The following is a 21,679-nucleotide window of genomic DNA, read 5'->3' on the forward strand; positions in this document are numbered from 1 at the left end:
TCCTTACCCTGCAGGCTATGTTTGAACATACATTACTGTAGATGCTCTTTATTTTTCTAGACCTATTTCCCCCATCTTTCCCCCTTACTTTAGTGATGCATCATTGTTGAAAGTCATTAAGTGCCATAAAAAGGGTCATGAGTCATTCTGTAATCGGGAAAAATGTGACTCCCTCCTGCTGCTGCTGCTACTGTTGTTCTCCACTTCCTTTAAGAAGCTGTTATTGGTATACACACAAAACAAATACAAATTGTTTGAAGTCTACAGTGGCTACCTTGGAAACTATTTGACGTGAATCCTCATGTATCTGACATTTATTGTTCTGTACTGTTTTGTAAAGATTTTTTCTTGGTGGTTATTCAAATGTCAATTTAGGTTAAAGGGATTTCCTGTGTCCTACATATTGTGTGTCCTAGATGCTTTGTGTGGGGATAGATGTAGTATACTGTAGGAAGGACAAAGAAACACTGGCTGCCCACCACTAATACAGTATTTCATTGTAATCTTCCAGGTGCGCTCAGCCGCCAGGAAAAGATGGCATCGTTGGCAGGACAACCATGCCCTGAGAGTGCGTGTGGCACGTGCCATGTCCATCCCCACGTCACCCACCAGGATCAGCTTCCACAGTATAAAACAGACCACAGCTGTTTGACCTAGATCGCCAAGTTCAAAGGTCGCCTTTGGAAACATCCCTTTTCTAGGGAAGACACTTGTCTTAAGGCATCTCTCCATAAATGTTGTCCATTTGCTTTATTTATTTTCCCCTCTGCATAAAGACAGAGACAGAGCACTTTGAGAAAGAGACCATTAGGATTTCCAGATTATAATACCGTAACATGACGTCCTAGGAGGTCACAGAAGTCAGGACCATTCAAAACAGATGGGCAAGTTTGCCTCTCCAAATAACCATTGTGAAGTAATTGCAGAGTCTAAGTTGTACTGCCATTGCATCAAGAGCTGTTATCATACTATAGTACATCAGGTTATATTTTAATAGGTCAGGAAGGTTGACCTTTCAAGGCCCCGTGCTGGATGCTGATGAGGCAAAACAAAATCAGTGTTAGTGTCAAAAGAGACCCTAATCACTCCCAGCACTGTACTGTACTAGTGGTATTTATATCCATAACCCTTCATAATTTGATATCTATGAGAGGGCAGAGATTATTTAAGCAGGATTGTGCTTTAACAGTGCGGGCACGGGATGCAATTGCATTCTGTGTCTGTTGCACACCAAGTTTGAGATGAGATTAGAGAGATGTAATTATACTGTTAAATAAGGAAGTGATACTCTTTGGTTTGTCATCAGCACTACTTTTATGAGTTGTCAAAATGTCACCCTAAGAGCTTTTCATTTGTATAAATGTTTTAAGGCTAATTTATTTTCAGATTGTTCGTTGCCAATCACTCTCAAACACTTTTGAACAGCATAACGTCAATGATGTGTTTTTCTCACTTCTGTATAAAAAACCATAAGGCTACTCTAAATAAATCAAAGCTATCTTTCACTGGGTTCGAGCTCAGATTATATCCATTATCTAATGCAAATAATGGAGATAGGACTGTGATTCAGATACATTTATATGACACTTATTTCAAAAACTAAACACAAACACTATTTTAGTGTCGTAGACCCTTATTTCAGTCCGCATAATGCCACAGCTGTCCCAAGTCAAGATACATTTTAAGGTACAGTACATTAAATCCTTTTAATGTATTACAAATATTGAATTATTTTCTCTCTTTCAAATCCCAATGTGCTGCACTTAATCATTGTCAATGCTAAGCTGTTGTGTCCAGGAGCCAGAGAGAGATAGAGCCTGATGAGTTCCATTTGGCTTCCTTAATGCTTTGCCCTGCTCAGGTCAACATGCCAAGACCTGCCCCGGTAGTGACCGACCGACCATCTGACCTGCATTGGTGTTATCCACCTCTCCCTCCAGGCCCAGGCACTTAGGCAAGCCTGGTTATTCAAGCTTCAGTAAGCAGTTCTGGGAAATAGAACAGTAGAACTCATGCACCCATGGAATTAACTTGGGATTTGGAATTGTAGAAATTGTGTAAATAGATGGCATGTTGGGGACAAACTCACTAATCTGGTGTGGAGGTATTTCTCTGATTTGGGTTCAAAAGCAAACTTCTTTGGTATCAATGATACATGCTTGTTATCTGACTAGTTGCCATGAAGATAATGATTATGGCAACAATCTTTCTCATTATTTTTGTTACTTTTGGAGTAGTAAGGAAGACCACTCCAATAAAACAATATCACATCTGTTGAGGTTTGCTGTTGTGAAAGGGGCTTAGATATGGCTGTGACTACATCATAAGTAATTATTGCTTTATACACTCTCTTGCAATTGAAATTGTACTCTAACCACATTTATGTTGTTGTTCATTAAAATTACTTGACAAATGGTCTAAAATTGCTTGTAGGGGAAGGTATCAATTGATAATTGCTGTGAACATGATTGACCTGTCTTGACCATTAGAGTTTACATCCCTTGATTGCTCTTGGCCTAATTTTCTGGAACAGTTGTCTATGTAGCAGTTCTCTGTGATATTTTCATACAAAATGTATATTTTCATAATTGTGACTGAGTCCATATGCACAAGAAATCTCTTGAATCAAAGTATTCAAGCAAACAGTCCCGAGATCTATATAAATACGTAAATAACGGTCAATATTTTGCTATTTTCTGGTCCTAAACCACTAAACACTTTTGGTTGAACATCATTTTGTTATTTATGTTTGGGAGGTGCCTCCAAGTTGAATGTTTATTTTGGAGAAGTTTTACTCAGATTTAGGGGTTCTAGTTTGAGAAGGTCTAAAAAGAAGAATATATCTTCAAAGAGTACGATAAAACATGTATAACCAAAATGTTTCGTTGTAATGTACATAAACTCTTTTAAAGTTTGTTGTATATTGTAATTAGTAATTGTACAAATGTTATGACGTAAATATGTTTTTTTCTATTATACTGTTGGAGTGAAAGTAATTAATTAAGAACATTCAGAGCATTCAGGTTACATGAATACCTAGGACCATCCAAAGCAATCGTAGAAAGGTATGAATATTTGAATAACATTTTACTTCATCATCTCACAATCTCTTCTTGTGCAGCTTAAATTGTACTTTCCATTATGTTTTTAGTCTATTGAATTCATTACAATTCTGCACATACAGTACATATTACAATACTCCTATGAAAGTTAAAACTCACCAAGCGAAATCACCCCCAACATTTTTCTTTGATTGAAACATGAAAATTGAGATTTTTTTGTTGCAATTTTTATATTATTTTATAAATATATAATGAATAGTTCATTCAAAATGACAAATTCACCAAAGATAACAGACACGTTTACCTGAATATGTTTACTTGTTGTCAGTGCACTTTCTCTGACCAAATAATTTATTTTTCATACTTTGTACAGCTTCACAATTCTCTGATGTATTCTCGATGTAATAACTTATTAATGTACAGGAATGCATTTTGGCTGTATGTTGAAACACCAACGTTGCCTTTTAGAAAAACAGAAAAGTGTGTTTTTGTGGAACGAAGAAAAACTGTGTTTCTACAGTAAATGTTGTACGGTGTATGATCAATATGCATTTATAAAGGTACATGTGGTAAAATCAACCTTCAGATTTGAAATAAATATTCTATTCAACTCTCTCTGGTTTGTAATGTCTGCTACCTGCAATCTTGTCCAGAATTTCCAGACATATTCATACTTATTCAATAAACAGTATTCACTGAGGAGACAATGAGTAGAAGGGATTGCATGTTGTGCATTGTATTCATTCTATTTCATTATACCAATACTTGATTTGGATTAGGATAGCTTGGATCCAATAAAGGTTTGATAAAGTCTTGCCATCTCTAACCGCAGACTGCCATTAAAATGACTGAATAGAATAAATATTTGAATGATGAAGGATGCTGACTTTACCGCCAGTGTGGCATGCTAGCCTTACATGCAGATGTTAGACCCATTGGGATTATTTTACAATGGCCTAAGGAAGTGGTAGGTTATATAATATGATTGTGGATTGGATGTTATATTATTCTGACTGTGGTTGGACTGAGTGAAGTGGAGCAGAATGGGCTGCCTATGCCCAGACCCCTCAACACTCAACAATTAGCTGTATCTCTTATTCAATCCAATTCAATCCAGATTTGTTTTGAAAATGACTGCTCCTGTTGCTTGACAGGCGCATCAAAGGTGGATTGTGGATCTGATGTGCCCCCAAGGCTATAGGGCCAGATGCTACTGGGTCCTCCTCCATCAACTTGTAATATTTCCCTCAAGTGCACTGTGACTATTTTCAGTCGCATTTCACCAGTCATAAATTTAGCTAATGATAAATGTCATAACTGAATGTAGAGTAGCTAGGTATCTTTTTAATGAAATATATACTTTACTTAGTCATCATAATCTGACATAACTCACAAACTGCACTACACAAATATGACCTGTGTCCTTGACCTCCTTGAATCAGTGGAGCAAAGGGGCCTCAACTGCGTGTCTCCATCAAAAACGAACATGATAATTCCGGCACAATGTATAAATGTATAAATATATATACAGTACCAGTCAAAAGCTTGGACACACATACTCATTCAAGGGTTTTTCTTCATTTTTTACTATTTTCTACATTGTAGAATGATAGTGAAGACATCAAAACGATGAAATAACACATATGGAATCATGTAGTACCCAAAAAAGTGTTAAACAAATAAATATATATAATTTACATTTGAGATTCTTCAAAGTAGCCACCCTTTGTCTTGATGACAGCTTTGTACACGCTTGGCATTCCTCAACCAGATTCATGAGGAATGCTTTTCCATCAGTCCATCAGGACTTCCCACATATGCTGAGCACTTGTTGGCTGCTTTTCCTTCACTCTGTGTTCCAACTCATCCCAAACCATCTCAATTGGGTTGAGGTTGGGTGTTAGTGGAGGCCAGATCATCTGATGCAGCACTCCATCACTATCCTTGGTCAATTAGCCCTTACACAGCCTGGAGGTGTTTTGGGTCATTGTCCTGTTGAAAAACAAATTATAGTCCCACTGAGCGCAAACCAGATGGGATAGCTACCGCATGGCAAGCGGTACCGGAGCGCCAAATCTAGGTCCAAGAGGCTTCTAAACAGCTTCCCCCAAATCATAAGACTCCTGAACATCTAATCAAATGGCTACTCAGACAATTTGTTTTGCCCCTCCCCCCTCTTTTACACCGCTGCTACTCTCTGTTGTTATCATCTATGCATAGTCACTTTAATAACTCTACCCACATGTACATATGACCTATATGAACCGGTGGTCCCGCACATTGACTCTATACCAGTACCCCCCTGTATATAGTCTCGCTTTTGTTATCTTACTGCTGCTATTTAATTACTTGTTACTTTTATTTATTTTTCTTAAACAGATTTTTTTTTTAACTGCATTGTTGTTTAGGGGCTCATAAGTAAGCATTTTACTGTAAGGTCTACTGTTGTATTCGGCGCATGTGACTAATACAATTTGATTTGATGGCATACTCATCAGACCAAAGGACAGATTTCCACCAGTTTAATGTCCATTGCTCGTGTTTCTTGGCCCAAGCAAGTATCTTCTTCTTATTGGTGTCCTTTAGTAATGGTTTCTTTGCAGCAATTCGACCATGAAGGCCTGATTCACACAGTCTCTGAACAGTTGATGTTGAGATGTGTCTGTTACTTGAACTCTGTGAAGCATTTACTTGGGCTGCAATTTCTGATGTGCAGTTAACTCTAATGAACTTGTCCTCTGCAGCAGAGGTAACTCTGGGTCTTCCTTTCCTGTGGTGTTCCTCATGGAAGCCGGTTTCATCATAGCGCTTGATTATTTTTGTGACTGCACTTGAAGAAACTATAATTTCTGGATTTACTGACCTTTATATCTTAATGAAGGTCATTTGTCTTTACTTATTTGAGCTGTTCTTGCCATAATATGGCCTTGGTCTTTTACCAAATAGGGTTATCTTCTGTATACCACCCCTACCTTATCACAACACAACTGATTGGCTCAAACGCATTAAGACGGAAGAAATTTCACAAATTAACAACGCACGCACACCTGTTAATTGAAATGCATTCCATATAGAAAATTGTAAAAAATAAAGAAAAACCCATGAAAGAGTAGGTGTGTCCAAACTTTTGACTGGTATTGTACATATCAAACAACTAATTACCAATGAAATTTAAGTTAACCTCCCTGTGATTTCATAGATCAATTTAAAGGGATTGGCATGTCATGATTGCACATGGATTTTCTGCTCCAAATAACATCCACATAAATGTGACCACTCAGACCCCATTCATCCAAACGCTGTAGACATGCACAGCCACATGCATGCATTAACACACATGCCATCAAACTATAGTAGTTTATGATCATTGTTCTGTGGTAGTGGAAGGAGATTTGATAGTGGCAATGGTAAAAGTAGAAGAGGTTGTGATGATGGTAGTATTTTAGCAGTACTATTGTAATTATCGCTGTAAAGGTACAGTAGTACACTATACCTGCTATAGCGGTGTTTGTCATAGCACATTTTCTTACAGAGGATGCATTCCAAAGTGCTTAAATAAAATTAAGAGACACATTAAGATAGTAAAACAACAGTAAAATAACAATGCACATGAGAGACATGCTATATTGCAGTATTTGTCTCAGTGTGCCTCCAGAGAACGACTGATGGGAGCAGGTTTGTTTATCAAGTCATTCAGGCTTATTGACCCTCAGTGTCAGTTAGTACAGCAAGCAGCATGTAGGGGTCTCCCTGGGGTTGAGCCACAGGGTCTGGGGCTAAAACAACATGATTTGCTTACTGCTACAGCACATTAGGACAATGAGACCACTGTTCACTCGATTCTTCATAGAAGTCAGTTATTCAACTTGGCAAACAATTTGTTCCACATGAAAGGTCAATAAGTTGCAGTCACGATGAAGCCGATATACTGAAATGGAAATATTTAAAAAGAAAAAAGGACAGCACTGGTGACTGATGTATACCTACTGATCTGTATCGAATCATCTTAAATCAGATTTGTAATACCATGTGATTATTGGGTATTATTTTGCTGAAAACAATGAATCAAACAAACCAAACAGCCACAAAATGGTCTCTGGTTTTCAGACCACTGGCTCCATCTATTGGTTGGAGGTGAGAGGCCAATGAACCTACTGCATACTGTAGGCCTATACATTACCCACTAAAGTAATGGTTGGGATCTTTAAGAACACAACAAAATTCTTCTTATAAAATAGCATGATTTTTTTGTTTAAAAATAATAATAAATTCCGCTTTTGTATTCAATGTTTGATTAGGTCTGCAACATGTTTTTCGGGACAGTTGCAGGTCTGCCCTCTTGTGTCTGCAATCAGGCAAATCAAGTGGCATCATTCAGGTGCCACAATCGGCGTGTGGTTTGATAAACCACAGAAGAGAAAAATGGAGACATAAAAAGGGGACCTTGTTCTACAGTACGTGGACACTGACAATAATCACCTCAGACATTTGCGGTAACTTTAAGCAGAGTTACTCCTTTCAAGTGAAATTGTCTTATTAATAAGTAAAGTAAAGACAGACGAGACAGTGAAAGAAAAGATACTTCGTGACCACATCCTTCATTACACATAGTGTGTGCCTGGACTGAGAATGTATGTGATAGAAACACTACAATGGCTACTGACCATGTGCGAAGGACATATAGTACCTTACAGAACACACATGTCATAAAAGGAGTCCCTCTCCTTTCTCCGTAAAAACATAATTTGTATATGTCTTCAGCTCATGCTAAAGATTGTTCATAAACTTTCCTTGATGCAGTAAGATGAATTGTCATTTTTGATATATAAAGATGAAGGACCTCAGTATGGAGTTTGCCTGTTCCATTTAAGTTGTATTTTTGGCAGTTTCTTTGAATTTATCACTGTGAGGTGCTTGTTTGGTAAAGTATGTTAGTTAGACCAATAGCACATTCTTTTGTTTGTAGGCTACATGAGGGAGCATTGACCATAGACCCCAATACAGGACATGTCACATGGCAAGTGAAATATGACAGAGGAAAATCAGTTACAATAGGTCAACTGAAAATGAGGAAGTAAAGTTGCATAATACCATAAGAATGAATCATTCTGTTTAATTACAAGTTTTGATCCACAAATGAACAGTGGGGATATACAATAACATTTGTTATTTGAGTCAACATGAAGGGGAACGATAAAAACAATGAACAGTTAGTTGAACGGTCCTGTCACGTGATGGAATAGCAATCCAACTGGGCACATAGGGATGAACACATGAGATGAGAGGCATAGTGTGGACACTACATAAACATATGAACAATCATCTGTCTTCAACTATCAGGTGTCTCGGCGGTGGCAGCCTTTTTAAGATGCCATGACGTGTTTTACAAAAGCTGTGAAGAAAAATAGACAAGGGAATTAGGTACGGAAATATTGATTGATTTAAAAGGTATGTTTTGGAATGTTTGGTCAAAGAGAGTAAGAAGAGGGTATAATTTTTTACCTTCGTAGTTTACACAGCCGTTGGCGTCCTCCTGGTTTGTCATGAGCTGCTCAACCTCATCCTCCTTCATCTTTTCACCTATAACCAATCAAACATACTGTTCAATTCCCTTTTTTAGTTAAATAGCATTTAAATTGAAGCAGCCCTAAACATCTTTATAGTCTACATTAGCTGTGTCCCATCCTGTATGTCATGTAGCCAACTCTTCTACTGTTGTCAATGGTCTGACAAAGAGTTGGCTACTTCCCATATAAGATGGGACCAGGCAAAGTCAAACTATTTTAGACTGTATTATTGTATGCTATGTTAAAGATGTCTACGGCCATGGACTCACCCAGTGATGCCAGGACGTGCCTGAGCTCAGCGCCCATGACTGTGCCATCGCCCAGTTTGTCGAACACCCTCAGTCCCTCAACAAAGTCCTCATATGTGCCGCGGTCCTTGGCTTTGCAAATGTGTTGGTGGATTGGCAGGAAGCTGTCGAAGTCCAGCATCTTTGTCGCCATTTCTGTGTATGAAACAACAAAATCAGATGTTTATTTATTTATTTTATTTATTTCACCTTTATTTAACCAGGTAGGCTAGTTGAGAACAAGTTCTCATTTACAACTGCGACCTGGCCAAGATAAAACATAGCAGTGTGAACAGACAACACAGAGCTACACATGGAGTAAACAATTAACAAGTCAATAACACAGTAGACAAAAAAAAATACAAAAAAGGGGAGTCTATATACAATGTGTGCAAAAGGCATGAGGAGGTAGGCGAATAATTACAATATTGCAGATTAACACTGGAGTGATAAATGATCAGATGATCATGTACAGGTAGAGATATTGGTGTGCAAAAGAGCAGAAAAGTAAATAAATAAAAACTGTGGGGATGAGGTAGGTGAAAATGGGTGGGCTATTTACCAATAGATTATGTACAGCTGCAGCAATCGGTTAGCTGCTCAGATAGCTGATGTTTGAAGTTGGTGAGGGAGATAAAGGTCTCCAACTTCAGCGATTTTTGCAATTCGTTCCAGTCACAGGCAGCAGAGTACTGGAACGAAAGGCGGCCGAATGAGGTGTTGGCTTTAGGGATGATCAGTGAGATACACCTGCTGGAGCGCGTGCTACGGATGGGTGTTGCCATCGTGACCAGTGAACTGAGATAAGGCAGAGCTTTACCTAGCATGGCCTTGTAGATGACCTGGAGCCAGTGGGTCTTGCGACGAATATGTAGCGAGGGCCAGATGATTAGAGCATACAAGTCGCAGTGGTGGGTAGTATAAGGTGCTTTAGTGACAAAACGGATGGCACTGTGATAAACTGCATCCAGTTTGCTGAGAAGAGTGTTGGAAGCAATTTTGTAGATGACATCGCCGAAGTCGAGGATCGGTAGGATAGTCAGTTTTACTAGGGTAAGCTTGGCAGCGTGAGTGAAGGAGGCTTTGTTACGGAATAGAAAGCCGACTCTTGATTTGATTTTCGATTGGAGATATTTGATATGGGTCTGGAAGGAGAGTTTGCGGTCTGGAAGGAGAGTTTGCAGTCTAGCCAGACACCTAGGTACTTATAGGTGTCCACATATTCAAGGTCGGAACCATCCAGTGTGGCGATGCTAGTCGGGCATGCGGGTGCAGGCAGCGATCGGTTGAAAAGCATGCATTTGGTTTTACTAGCGTTTAAGAGCAGTTGGAGGCCACGGAAGGAGTGTGTTGTATGGCATTGAAGCTCGTTTGGAGGTTAGATAGCACAGTGTCCAATGACGGGCCGAAAGTATATAGAATGGTGTCGTCTGCGTAGAGGTGGATCAGGGAATCGCCCGCAGCAAGAGCAACATCATTGATATATACAGAGAAAAGAGTCGGCCCGAGAATTGAACCCTGTGGCACCCCCATAGAGACTGCCAGAGGACCGGACAGCATGCCCTCCGATTTGACACACTGAACTCTGTCTGCAAAGTAATTGGTGAACCAGGCAAGGCAGTCATCTGAAAAACCGAGGCTACTGAGTCTGCCAATAAGAATATGGTGATTGACAGAGTCGAAAGCATTGGCAAGGTCGATGAAGACGGCTGCACAGTACTGTCTTTTATCGATGGCGGTTATGATGTCATTTAGTACCTTGAGTGTAGCTGAGGTGCACCCATGACCGGCTCGGAAACCAGATTGCATAGCGGAGAAGGTACGGTGGGATTCGAGATGGTCAGTGACCTGTTTGTTGACTTGGCTTTCGAAGACCTTAGATAGGCAAGGCAGAATGGATATAGGTCTGTAACAGTTTGGGTCCAGGGTGTCTCCCCCTTTGAAGAGGGGGATGACTGTGGCAGCTTTCCAATCCTTGGGGATCTCAGATGATATGAAAGAGAGGTTGAACGGGCTGGTAATAGGGGTTGCGACAATGGCGGCGGATAGTTTCAGAAATAGAGGGTCCAGATTGTCAAGCCCAGCTGATTTATACGGGTCCAGGTTTTGCAGCTCTTTCAGAACATCTGCTATCTGGATTTGGGTAAAGGAGAACCTGGAGAGGCTTGGGCGAGGAGCTGCGGGGGGGCCGGAGCTGTTGGCCGAGGTTGGGGTAGCCAGGCGGAAGGCATGGCCAGCCGTTGAGTAATGCTTGTTGAAGTTTTCAATAATCATGGATTTGTCGGTGGTGACCGTGTTCCCTAGCCTCAGTGCAGTGGGCAGCTGGGAGGAGGTGCTCTTGTTCTCCATGGACTTCACAGTGTCCCAGAACTTTTTGGAGTTGGAGCTACAGGATGCAAACTTCTGCCTGAAGAAGCTGGCCTTAGCTTTCCTGACTGACTGCGTGTATTGGTTCCTGACTTCCCTGAACAGTTGCATATCGCGGGGACTGTTCGATGCTATTGCAGTCCGCCACAGGATGTTTTTGTGCTGGTCGAGGGCAGTCAGGTCTGGAGTGAACCAAGGCCTGTATCTGTTCTTAGGTCTGCATTTTTTGAACGGAGCATGCTTATCTAAAATGGTGAGGAAGTTACTCTTAAAGAATGACCAGGCATCCTCAACTGACGGGATGAGGTCAATGTCCTTCCAGGGTACCCGGGCCAGGTCGATTAGAAAGGCCTGCTCACAGAAGTGTTTTAGGGAGCGTTTGACAGTGATGAGGGGTGGTCGTTTGACTGCGGCACCGTAGCGGATACAGGCAATGAGGCAGTGTTCGCTGAGATCCTGATTGAAGACAGCGGGGGTGTATTTGGAGGGCCAGTTGGTCAGGATGACGTCTATGAGGGTGCCCTTGCTTACAGAGTTAGGGTTGTACCTGGTGGGTTCCTTGATGATTTGTGTGAGATTGAGGGCATCTAGCTTAGATTGTAGGACTGCCGGGGTGTTAAGCATATCCCAGTTTAGGTCATTGAAAGCATCCACACTACCACCAATACAGGAGCTAAAAATGTAGAACATTCATTTGTATTAAAATAATACATATTCCATATATGATTAACCAAATTAGATTTCAAATATAAAAAGTTAATAATAGGTACATTTTAAAAGCTTATTGATAAAACATCAAAGAAAGGCAACTGATCAACATATATTTTTTATTGGTTTTAGAAACTCCCCAAAATAAACTGATCATGGAATGTTGCATGGACTTACCTTCAGGCTTGGGCTTTCCAAGGACGTACATGATTTCTGCGTTGGTGGGGTTCTGCCCCAGTGCCCTGATCACATCACCACACTGTCCGTACGTGATCTTCATCTCATTGAGTGGTGTCCTGTCAAACAGTTGGAAAGCATCCTTGAAATCTGTGGAGAGAGCAACACAAAAGTGGCGTTGTGTTTCTAGATTATTTTACGCTTGTCTTTCAGGGCCCTAAAAGCAGGCTGGTCTCACAGCATGCAAATCTCAATTTGAGTATAGGATGGACATTTTCAAAAGACAATGATTTACTGTTGCTTTCTCTCAACACATCTCTATCACTTTCATGTACATCTGTCACATTCAGTGGTGGAAAAAGTACCCAACTGTCATACTTAAATAAAAGTAAAAATACCTTAATAGAAAATGACTCAAGTAAAAGTAAATGTCACCTAGTAAAATTCTACTTGAGTAAAAGTTTAAAAGTTTTGGTTTAAAATATACTTAAGTATCAAAAGTAAAAGTATAAATAATTTCAAATTCATTATATTAAGCAAAACAGATGGCACCATGTGTTTAGTTAGTCCGCCAGATCAGGGGCAGTAGGGATGACCAGAGATGTTCGGTTGATAACTGCGTGAATTGGACTCTTTTCCTGCATTCAAAATGTAACAAGTACTTTTGGGTGTCAAGGAAATTGTATGGAGTAAAAAGTACAATATTTTCTTAAGGAATATAGTGAAGTAAAAGTAGTCAAAAATATAAATAGTAAAGTACAGATACCCCCAAAAATGTACTTAAGTAGTACTTAAAGTATTTGTACTTAAGTACTTTACACCACTGGCCACGTTCATGTACTTCTGTCACATTACACTTTCATGTACTTCTGTCACGCTCATGTACCATAATATATATAATATATCCCATTTCACGCTTTTGTACTTACTGCTGGGGCCACTACTTTTACATATGGGTGCACTTGGCGTTGCAAGCGCCATGCTCTACCGACTGAGCCACACAGGACCCATACCAGACTAGATATATTGTGAAAATACAGTCAAACAAACTCTAACAACAATAATTCAATCTTACCTTCAATTTGCTCGGGGGTGAATTCAAGCTGAAAGGAAAAGCAAAATCATTAAACCCTATTTGGTGAAGGATGTGAATGTGAAGGGAAGTGAGCAACAATTGAAAATGACTTTGAAAAACTGAGGTCAAACACATAAAGCCTTGATAGTAGTTGTATCACACCACTCGCTTTTATGACGCCCCCACTGTAGGTGTCCGAACAATATAGAGATTCCCCAGGCTCCAGTTACACTCCACGTATTCTAGTTATTTAAAGCCAGGGCTTGGTCAGTGTCAATTTATGGCTGACCTTCAGACACACACAGCCTCCACACACATGCCTCCTGCTGACTGTTTTGATTGTGCACATGCCTTTGACCGACTGCTTTTCCTGTCTATGTTTTACACCAGGTCTGTTGTCTTAACGCAAGATGATGTGTAAGATGGAGGTTACAAGTGTCATGCAAATGATTAAGTGACACTTCACCAGCATAGAGAGAAAGTGCCCTGTTAAAAGGGTAAGCATTTCACAGCTGATGAAGGAGGTCAGGGTTGAGTCACTTGAGTCCGTCTGGATGAACCTGACTGTAAAGTGAATGTGAAATGGAGGAGAAAAGGAGGAGAAGGACACTAAAATGAAATGGTGCTTATCCCACATTTCTGGTTGTCTGAATAACTTCAAAGGTCTAACCTAAAGCTGTATTAAAATCCAATTTATATTCCTTTGAAATCCTTCATGTAAAGAGGATCGCACCCTTCTTTTTCCTATTGTGTGTGTTGGATTTGTTTCAGATAGTCATAAATTACTGTCAGATCTGTGGATATTTAGAGATCCCAGCCAACAGTGGAGATATATATTTTTGTATGTTTAGATAAATGGCCTTGGTAAGATATATATGTATTTATCTTTGCACTTTTTCCCCCTTTCTTTTTTGCATAAAGCCAGTCAGCCTTTCGATTTGGGTGGTCTGCTATGCATGGACATAAATTAAAATCACATTGTGTGGCTTTAACCTCACTACATTGGAATACAGCTTTACCCACATAGAAGAGGCAGAAATAGCAAGAAACAAACATTGTCTTGTGTAAGCTAATATTTACCAGCTCAAACCTCCATCAAGTTCAAGCTACTTTGGCTTATGTACAAAACAATGTGACTTACAATGGTAAATAATAGTACAAAGAAAGCTCAAGGCCTGTGTTTGCATATCATGTAAATGATCATTGTTGCTCTTCAATCTGTCATGCTACTGGTGTTTTGTCTTATCAATGTGGAAACGGCTGAACAGTAGGATTCCTATATGAATGCACTGCACTGTTCACGTCACATGGTGTCTCTGATGTTCTTGAAAAACACAGATTATCGATGGAAGACCGAACTCTTAGTGCCATCTCCTTGAAAGGTCAGTTTTGCCCTCAAGTGGATAGATGGCTTGATGTTGAGATTAAGGGTATTACATTTTTCTTATCAATTTTATGAATGTGAAAAGAATGGAACCTCACCCATATGATAGTAAAAGTATGTCCTGTCTGATAGCCCAGTATCAATTGTTGCATCTAATAAACATATAATAAACAGCCTTTTTCAATCTTGAATAAATCGCTAATCATTTTAAACACATTTGAAGATAACGAATAATTGAAAAACATGTTTATGTTAATGTTTCCCCTACCATCAAGACCACCATCCAACACTCACATCCAAAGCTCATCACATTTTCCTTATTCCCATCATCATGCAAACCAAAGTGAAAATAGGAGTTTTTCTGTACCACAACTTCTGCAGGGTTAAACTCCGGGATCTTGACGGGCTCAGGCTCTGGGGCCTTGGGTTTGGGTGCTTCTTTGGGCTCTTCCTTCTTCTTGGGCGCCATTGTGAGAACAGAGATGCACAACTAAGCACAGGAGCCACAGGAGGAACAACACAGCAGAGGGTAACACTTTGGGTAGGGGCTGGGGCTCTTTATTCTGTCAGTCCAGGTGTCATCCTCACCCCCTCCCTGGCCCGCAGAGCTGCCAACAATAGTGAGTGTACTATAAAAGGCCATGCTTTGTGCTTCTATTTAAGACAGACTACAGGCTGCGGATGCACATCATCAAGATGCCTACTAATTTGGATTGAAATCCCCCGCCTGGGTCCTCATCCTTGAATCCAGCTATTTCTATCTAGTCCATATATGTGTTCAGGTGTGCATGCTAACTGTTCCCGTAGATGGTAGTTAGCATTGGCTCGCAAAACTACCTTTAACGTCCTTCATACTAAACACAAATAAATAAGAATGGTATCCACAAGTTCATCTGACTCTGGGGAAGTAGATAAAGGGCTTTATTGCCAAAACCCTGAACTTTTCCTTTAAGGGAAAATGATAGTGTTGTAACCGAAACTCTTTGTTCTACCAGTTACTGAGCTAAGGTGTTGAGGGGGGATATGTGATCATCTGAGAAGCAGATGGTGAATGCGACTCACATTATCCTGCCATAATAATATTGATAATACCCTGCAATTACTCTCCACTCAGATTGAATATTGCATAATGGCTAATATTATCTGCCACGGATAGGACCGGAGGACATGTGTGTGGGCAAGCATGGTGGGTCTGTGAGATTATTATTTATTTATGGGACAGATGTTCCTATCTGCAGGGATTTGCAGAGCATTAGTGACAGTGTGGAGAGAGATTTGAATAGTCTCTCTGCTGGCAGTAGACCCAACAAAATATTAATTGCTCTTGGACTGGACTTTTCAGATGTTAGCTTATGGACCTCCTAATAAAAAATGGCTTGCTTGATCCATGACAAGACGCCATTGTCTCTTTCTGAACAGCTTGCCCCAGAGAAATCCACAGCACCGTGTATTTTTCCCTTCAGTTAACATGCAGGATCAATCTGATGGAATTATTGGTTAGTTTCACACTGACTGCTCACCTTGCCTTGCACAAAAAGACAAGGAAGGAAACTTTCATTATAAGAGGATATTGAAATGCTGTGTTTAGTGATGCATACTGCTGACTATGGATAACAAATGGAGAGAAGAATATGGAAATATGGTCAGTGTCAGAGAAACAAAGCATAAACACAGCACACACTCCTCCAAATAATGACTGCATCTAATATAATCACTGAACTATCAAGAACCTGCCAAGTAATGGTATATTTATTTAATCCGAAGAAAGTGGTCTCCCATCCAATGTCTACAATAGTCCACATTGCATTGTTTGTTTCTGACAATGCTTGTGTCCTCTTGTCTGTATGCTACTGTACAAGGACTCTGGCAGCTGCTTTGTGGTTGTATTTCAAGACCCTGCGACTGATACATTATTCTATGCCCATGTCATGTGAAAATTAGACAATTTGTTTGATTTGTTAAATAAAGTTGATGGTGTGACCGATATAATCTAAATGAACTGTTCTTCCTCATGTACTTTTGTTTCCTAGAATATCACACAGGCATGTGACCAAGTTTGGATTGGTTCAACGCCATCTCCTGAGCTTCCCAGTGTGCCACTTTTAACTTCCGATTGCTTCCTATTTCCTGATTGTCTTTGAATTGTTTCAACATTTGGCAAGTAAATACTGAATGAGCCTAGAGATTTCCTGTTTGTAATGATGAGTGAGTATACTGCTAAAGGGAATATAAATACTAAATGAGAGAAGAGATTTCCTTTTCCTCAACTAAATAGGCACACAGGTGGCTAACAGCTTTACTCTGACAACAGGGTTATATGATAATTGAGAGCTTTGGACTATAATGTTCTATCGGCATTTTAGTCAAAATTGAGTTATTGACATATCCTTGTTCTGTTGACTGTTCTCTACCGATAAAGTGCTCTAAATACCCCAATTCATGTTGTTAAGTTCAAAAGAATACCATTTCAAAATTGCTGACACCATTCAAACCAATGAGGATTCAGACCTTTAAAGCCAAGCATCTCAGAATCATCTTTTTGCAGATAAAACTTTATAGTCCCAAACTCTCAATGTGTCAATCTGGGCTGAATGAAGTTAATCCATACAGGGGTTATTCAAGGCTACATCTCACTCTACCTGGAGAGCCTACCAATCAAAGGCAAAATACAAGCTTATCAGGTAATAACTCTACAGAGCCCTGTGTGAAAGAGGCAAGGTAGGCTTAAGGCCAGCAGTGCAGATTTCATTATCACAGGCTGTGATAACCCACAATACTGTGAATATAATGTAATTATTGCATCAAACATCATACACTGGCTACTGATGAACTCTGTTAGTGTTACTGAATTGATCAGCTCCTGTATTCAGAAATCATCCTGCTCAATGTCATTTGCATCAGTTATCAAATCAATGTGAAATGTTCTACCAGCCATGAAATGACTGATAATTGCATAAATGTGTCAGCAAAATTACTCTCCGAACAGACAGTACTGCAGCTTGCCATTATTATGTTGTGATGCCTATCCAACTCATTGCTGGTTGCACTTGCACTTGAACAGAACCCCGGCCAGTCAATGAGTGTCAACCTACATAGAGGCACAGATGGAAACTCAGTGTGTCAGTCAGGGTATAAATGGATCAAGCCCTTCATAGCTCTAACTGCCACACCACGAACATTATATCAGATGATTGACATTGAAGAGGGCTATTGCAGTCATCCCAGAATGACCACCCCATGGGGAAGCTCGTAAAACATGCATGATCTGTCCAGTTTGCTATTTTGGTGCTGCCTGTTGTTCTCTCTGGTACGTACCTTGGAAAGGGTCCAGACAATTTACAATGTCAATTGTTATTTGGCCCTCAAACAAAGCGAAGCGACCTTCAGTGCAGCTGTACTGTAGCAGAGGCTGCTTAGCAAACTAAAGTCCTAAGTAAGTATAGACACACTTAGTTTGAACTTTACTGTTTGGATTCAATGAAACACAGTAACATCTCTTAATCCAGAAGGGACAAACAGAGAAGGGTACTAACTAAAATTAATTAATTTACAAGCTGTACACTGTCGAATAACAGCCATAGAGCACAATTATCCAGGAAATTCAGCTGGCAATGTCTCAAATGATGGTTCTGCCCTGCCGCGTGGCAGGTTATAATTCTGTCTAAGTTCAGGAGGACGTGGATAGCCCTATTCTCAGGGAGGAAGAGAGTTGATGATTAGAAGGAGAAACACCCAATAACTAGTGTGGATCCCTTTGCATGATAGTTCAATGGCCAGGACTCCCGCATGAGACTGGATTGTTAGGGTCTAGTGAAGTCAAACATGTGATTTCCTGTTTTTTATATATATTTCCACACTATGAGCTTGGCATAATACTGTAAAATTGTGTAAAGGATGATAATGCCCTTTGCGTTTAAGAGTGTAAGAGCTGTTTGAAAAGACCGTCTGAAATTGAGTTTGAGTGGGAAATTACTTAATTGACCAATACAAAAGAGAGTTCAAAATCTCTCTGCCAATAATAGCTAGTTTTCAGTTTTCCCCTCCCCACTCAGGCCACTCCGAGTCAGTCCTAGCAAATTTCTTGCTTGAGAAATTGCACATTGCTAAGAAGCTGTTTTTGTTTCTTTTTGACCATTTTAATTGAACACAATCACAGTAAGGTACTTTATAGTTTCCTAGAAACGATTTGATATTGAGATAAAAATGGCTGCATTGAACTGCGATTCAACTCATTCTACTAATATGAAACTACATTTTTACATTTTTGTATATTGAGAGTCACAATGGTTAATTGCGCTGACACAAACGTTTTTGGACAATTTACCTTGTTGTAGCATCTTGTAGACATGAATAATTTAATACTGTTGAACAAAGTCTGCAATCAGATAGTCAACTTTAAGTAATGATTGTACAAGCATAGTTTGGAGTACATTATCAGTGACATCTATAATCGAAATGTAGGCTTTATACTGTGTCATCATACTGTGGCTATTGAATGGCAATAGCTAAGTTCGATCTTTTGTGAACTTTTTGTAACCGTCATACGTACAGCTGCATCATGTCCGGGATTATCTTTATGTGGATGACAATGAATGTTCTTATGTGATTGACATTTACCTCTGGAAAATGTATTCCTCCAAATGGGTCTTTTAGTGATCATACAAACAGCCTACTCTGCTGTGTATTGTCCATGCTGAAATAGAATCAAATAAAGTAAAGTAGCACATCATTCTAAAAAAAGAGGATGACACAAAAAGTAATTTCACATTTTAGATTAACCCAACAAGCTTAACATATATTACTTTCTGAGTTATTCAACGTTGTTGTACATTTATTTGTCAATGGGGTTTCATAACTTGTTTCTGATTGGAGTAATTCAAGGTGTTCCAATTGCAATGTACCAATTGCCCTCGGTCTCCCTTATAGGACCGTTATGATGGAACATACAATTTATACTGATTTACTGTTACAACAGAGCATGTATGAATGTATATGATATACAATTTGTATTTATTGAAGACCTGCAGGGTCGAAAGCAATCTTGTCACTCAAAGAACATCAAACTATTATGGGTCAGCACAATGGCCTAACACTAACAATTGGCTGAATAGAGAGACAAAATGACCTAATACAAGATCACTTTACAGTTTCCTAAAAGGCATTGACTTTCAACAGTGTGCTGTAATATCTGAAAATAGCAACTGTGCTCATCATGCAACTGTAACTTTAGTAAAAAATGATTTACTTTCACTAAGAACTTTTTGATGTACTTTTATTAAGAAATTATTATGGTCACATTTTGGATCTGGAAACCAGTAACAGACACTGTCTGGTTACTCTTACTTTAACACAGTAAGGCTTGAAAGGTAAGTCATGTAGGGCTTTCTAAAACATGTTTCTACAGAATCCATTCAGCCATTTGGATTTGTACCTCATCTTCTTCCAGAAAACGTGTCTCACATTTCATCTGAGCTGATGATTGTCTCCAGTTCACATCCCAAAGGCGATCAGACATTTGGGAGTATGTTGCTATCAGGAATATGTTCTCTACAGGAACTCTACTCAGTTCTGATGGTCTCTTTGATCTCCTCTGTTCCTCTCTGACCATTGAAGTGCATGTATGTAACATATTCATGTATTATCTATTCAGTGATAGGACTAGACCTCAGTACTCGTTGATTAGATTTAACATGTGAAAAAGACACAATCTTTATAAAAACATTTGCCTATTTTAAACTCACAGGAAACACGTAGTTAAACATTGCATGATATTTGTGAGTATTTCAAATCATACAACATGGAGCACTGAATAGAAAAACCTTCACTAAACTTGAACTTGTTACTATGAGGCTAGTGCCACACTGTCAAACTGTCACCAGGCATAGACTGGGACACAGTGCCCTCCTTTGGCTAAAAGGTTAAATATGTGACATGGAGTCAACAACACCCATTTACTTTCTATATGACAGACAAGGAACAAGCTGTACAATTTTATATGAATGAAAGACGTTGAATGAATGAAAGCTGTTGAATGAATGAAAGCATGAAATCATGGTTTTTGATGACTCCATCACTATAATTCCTGTAGAATGTACAGCATCTCAAGTAAACTTTACATGATCGCTGTTCGATCGAACCCATGCACACTCAATTGAACAAATTTTAATCTACTTTAAACTTTAAAATATTTGGTTTCTTAAATTTCATTCAAAGAACATCCAACTATTATGGGCCAGTTCAAATGCCTAACATTAACTGTTGACTAAATAGAGAGACAAAGTTACCTAATACCAAAGTTGTGGACACGAGTAACATAACTTGCATTCGAGTCTGACTCCAGTCCCAAATTTCATGACTTGATACTCAACTTGATAGAAATAAAATAACTTGAGACTTGACTTCGGGACTCTAATTGAACTTGACTTGAGACTGATGACTTGAAATGATCTGGCCAGGTTTTATACTGTTTTGTCACTCATTTTGTGGCAGAGAGTCTACCTGGATTACTCTCCATGCACCCAGAGGCAGTAGCTGCAGCATCTCCCTCGCAAAGACAACTGCAACAGATTGGCTAGTGAAATGCACACGCAGCACTCTGATTGGACCAGCAAACTGTCAATCAACACAGGTCGGGTGAGCTAGCAGATTGGATCAGGTGCAGCACAGATGTCAAATTATAGGAAGAGCAGATTGTCATAATAAATAAATATGCAGCTCCAAAAATTGTTTGGTGATCAAGAATATGAACATTTACCCATCAGCAATGGGGCATCAATTAGTAGCATAGGTGTTTTGGTATGTAGCAGTTGCTTGAAATGTCAAATTTACTCATGAATCTTGCATTTAGAATTTGTTTAAAATGAATTATTACTGTGGCGAAGACACACCATAGGCGCGGCTCTTTACTTGATCTCTCAAAACTCCCACCAGTGGAATGCTATTTTTCTCCTGTTGAAGAAAAAAAGTTTTGTTGCTTTCACATGTTTAGCCAATATCTAAATTGCACCTGGGCAGGAAAACTACATTATGCCCTTTCTCCTGCATTTCAAAGT

The 21,679-nt window shown here is 39.5% G+C and overlaps 2 protein-coding genes across 4 annotated transcripts in view; one reads left to right on the forward strand and one right to left on the reverse strand.

The window, feature by feature from the left end:
• LOC135512305 (corticotropin-releasing factor receptor 2) overlaps nt 1–3,677 on the forward strand; it is a 78,623-nt gene extending 74,946 nt beyond the window's left edge. For all 3 annotated transcript variants that reach the window (XM_064934226.1, XM_064934208.1, XM_064934215.1), the window contains one exon: nt 512–3,677. In XM_064934226.1, coding sequence (XP_064790298.1) covers nt 512–652 — 141 coding nt within the window. In that variant the 3' untranslated portion in view covers nt 653–3,677. The remainder of the gene's footprint in view (nt 1–511) is intronic.
• Nucleotides 3,678–8,155: 4,478 nt separating this feature from the next.
• Nucleotides 8,156–15,215, reverse strand: LOC135512319 (myosin light chain 1, cardiac muscle-like). Its single transcript, XM_064934239.1, has 6 exons — nt 14,995–15,215; nt 13,244–13,271; nt 12,169–12,318; nt 8,899–9,072; nt 8,565–8,642; nt 8,156–8,454 (listed from the first exon to the last, which is right to left on the reverse strand). The coding sequence occupies exons 1-6, from the start codon at nt 15,094–15,096 to the stop codon at nt 8,426–8,428; spliced, it is 561 nt and encodes a 186-aa protein (XP_064790311.1). The 5' UTR covers nt 15,097–15,215; the 3' UTR covers nt 8,156–8,425.
• Between the last annotated feature and the right edge of the window lie 6,464 nt (nt 15,216–21,679).

The sequence above is a fragment of the Oncorhynchus masou genome, chromosome 3 (assembly GCF_036934945.1).
Source record: "Oncorhynchus masou masou isolate Uvic2021 chromosome 3, UVic_Omas_1.1, whole genome shotgun sequence".
NCBI classification, from domain to species: Eukaryota; Metazoa; Chordata; class Actinopteri; order Salmoniformes; family Salmonidae; genus Oncorhynchus; species Oncorhynchus masou.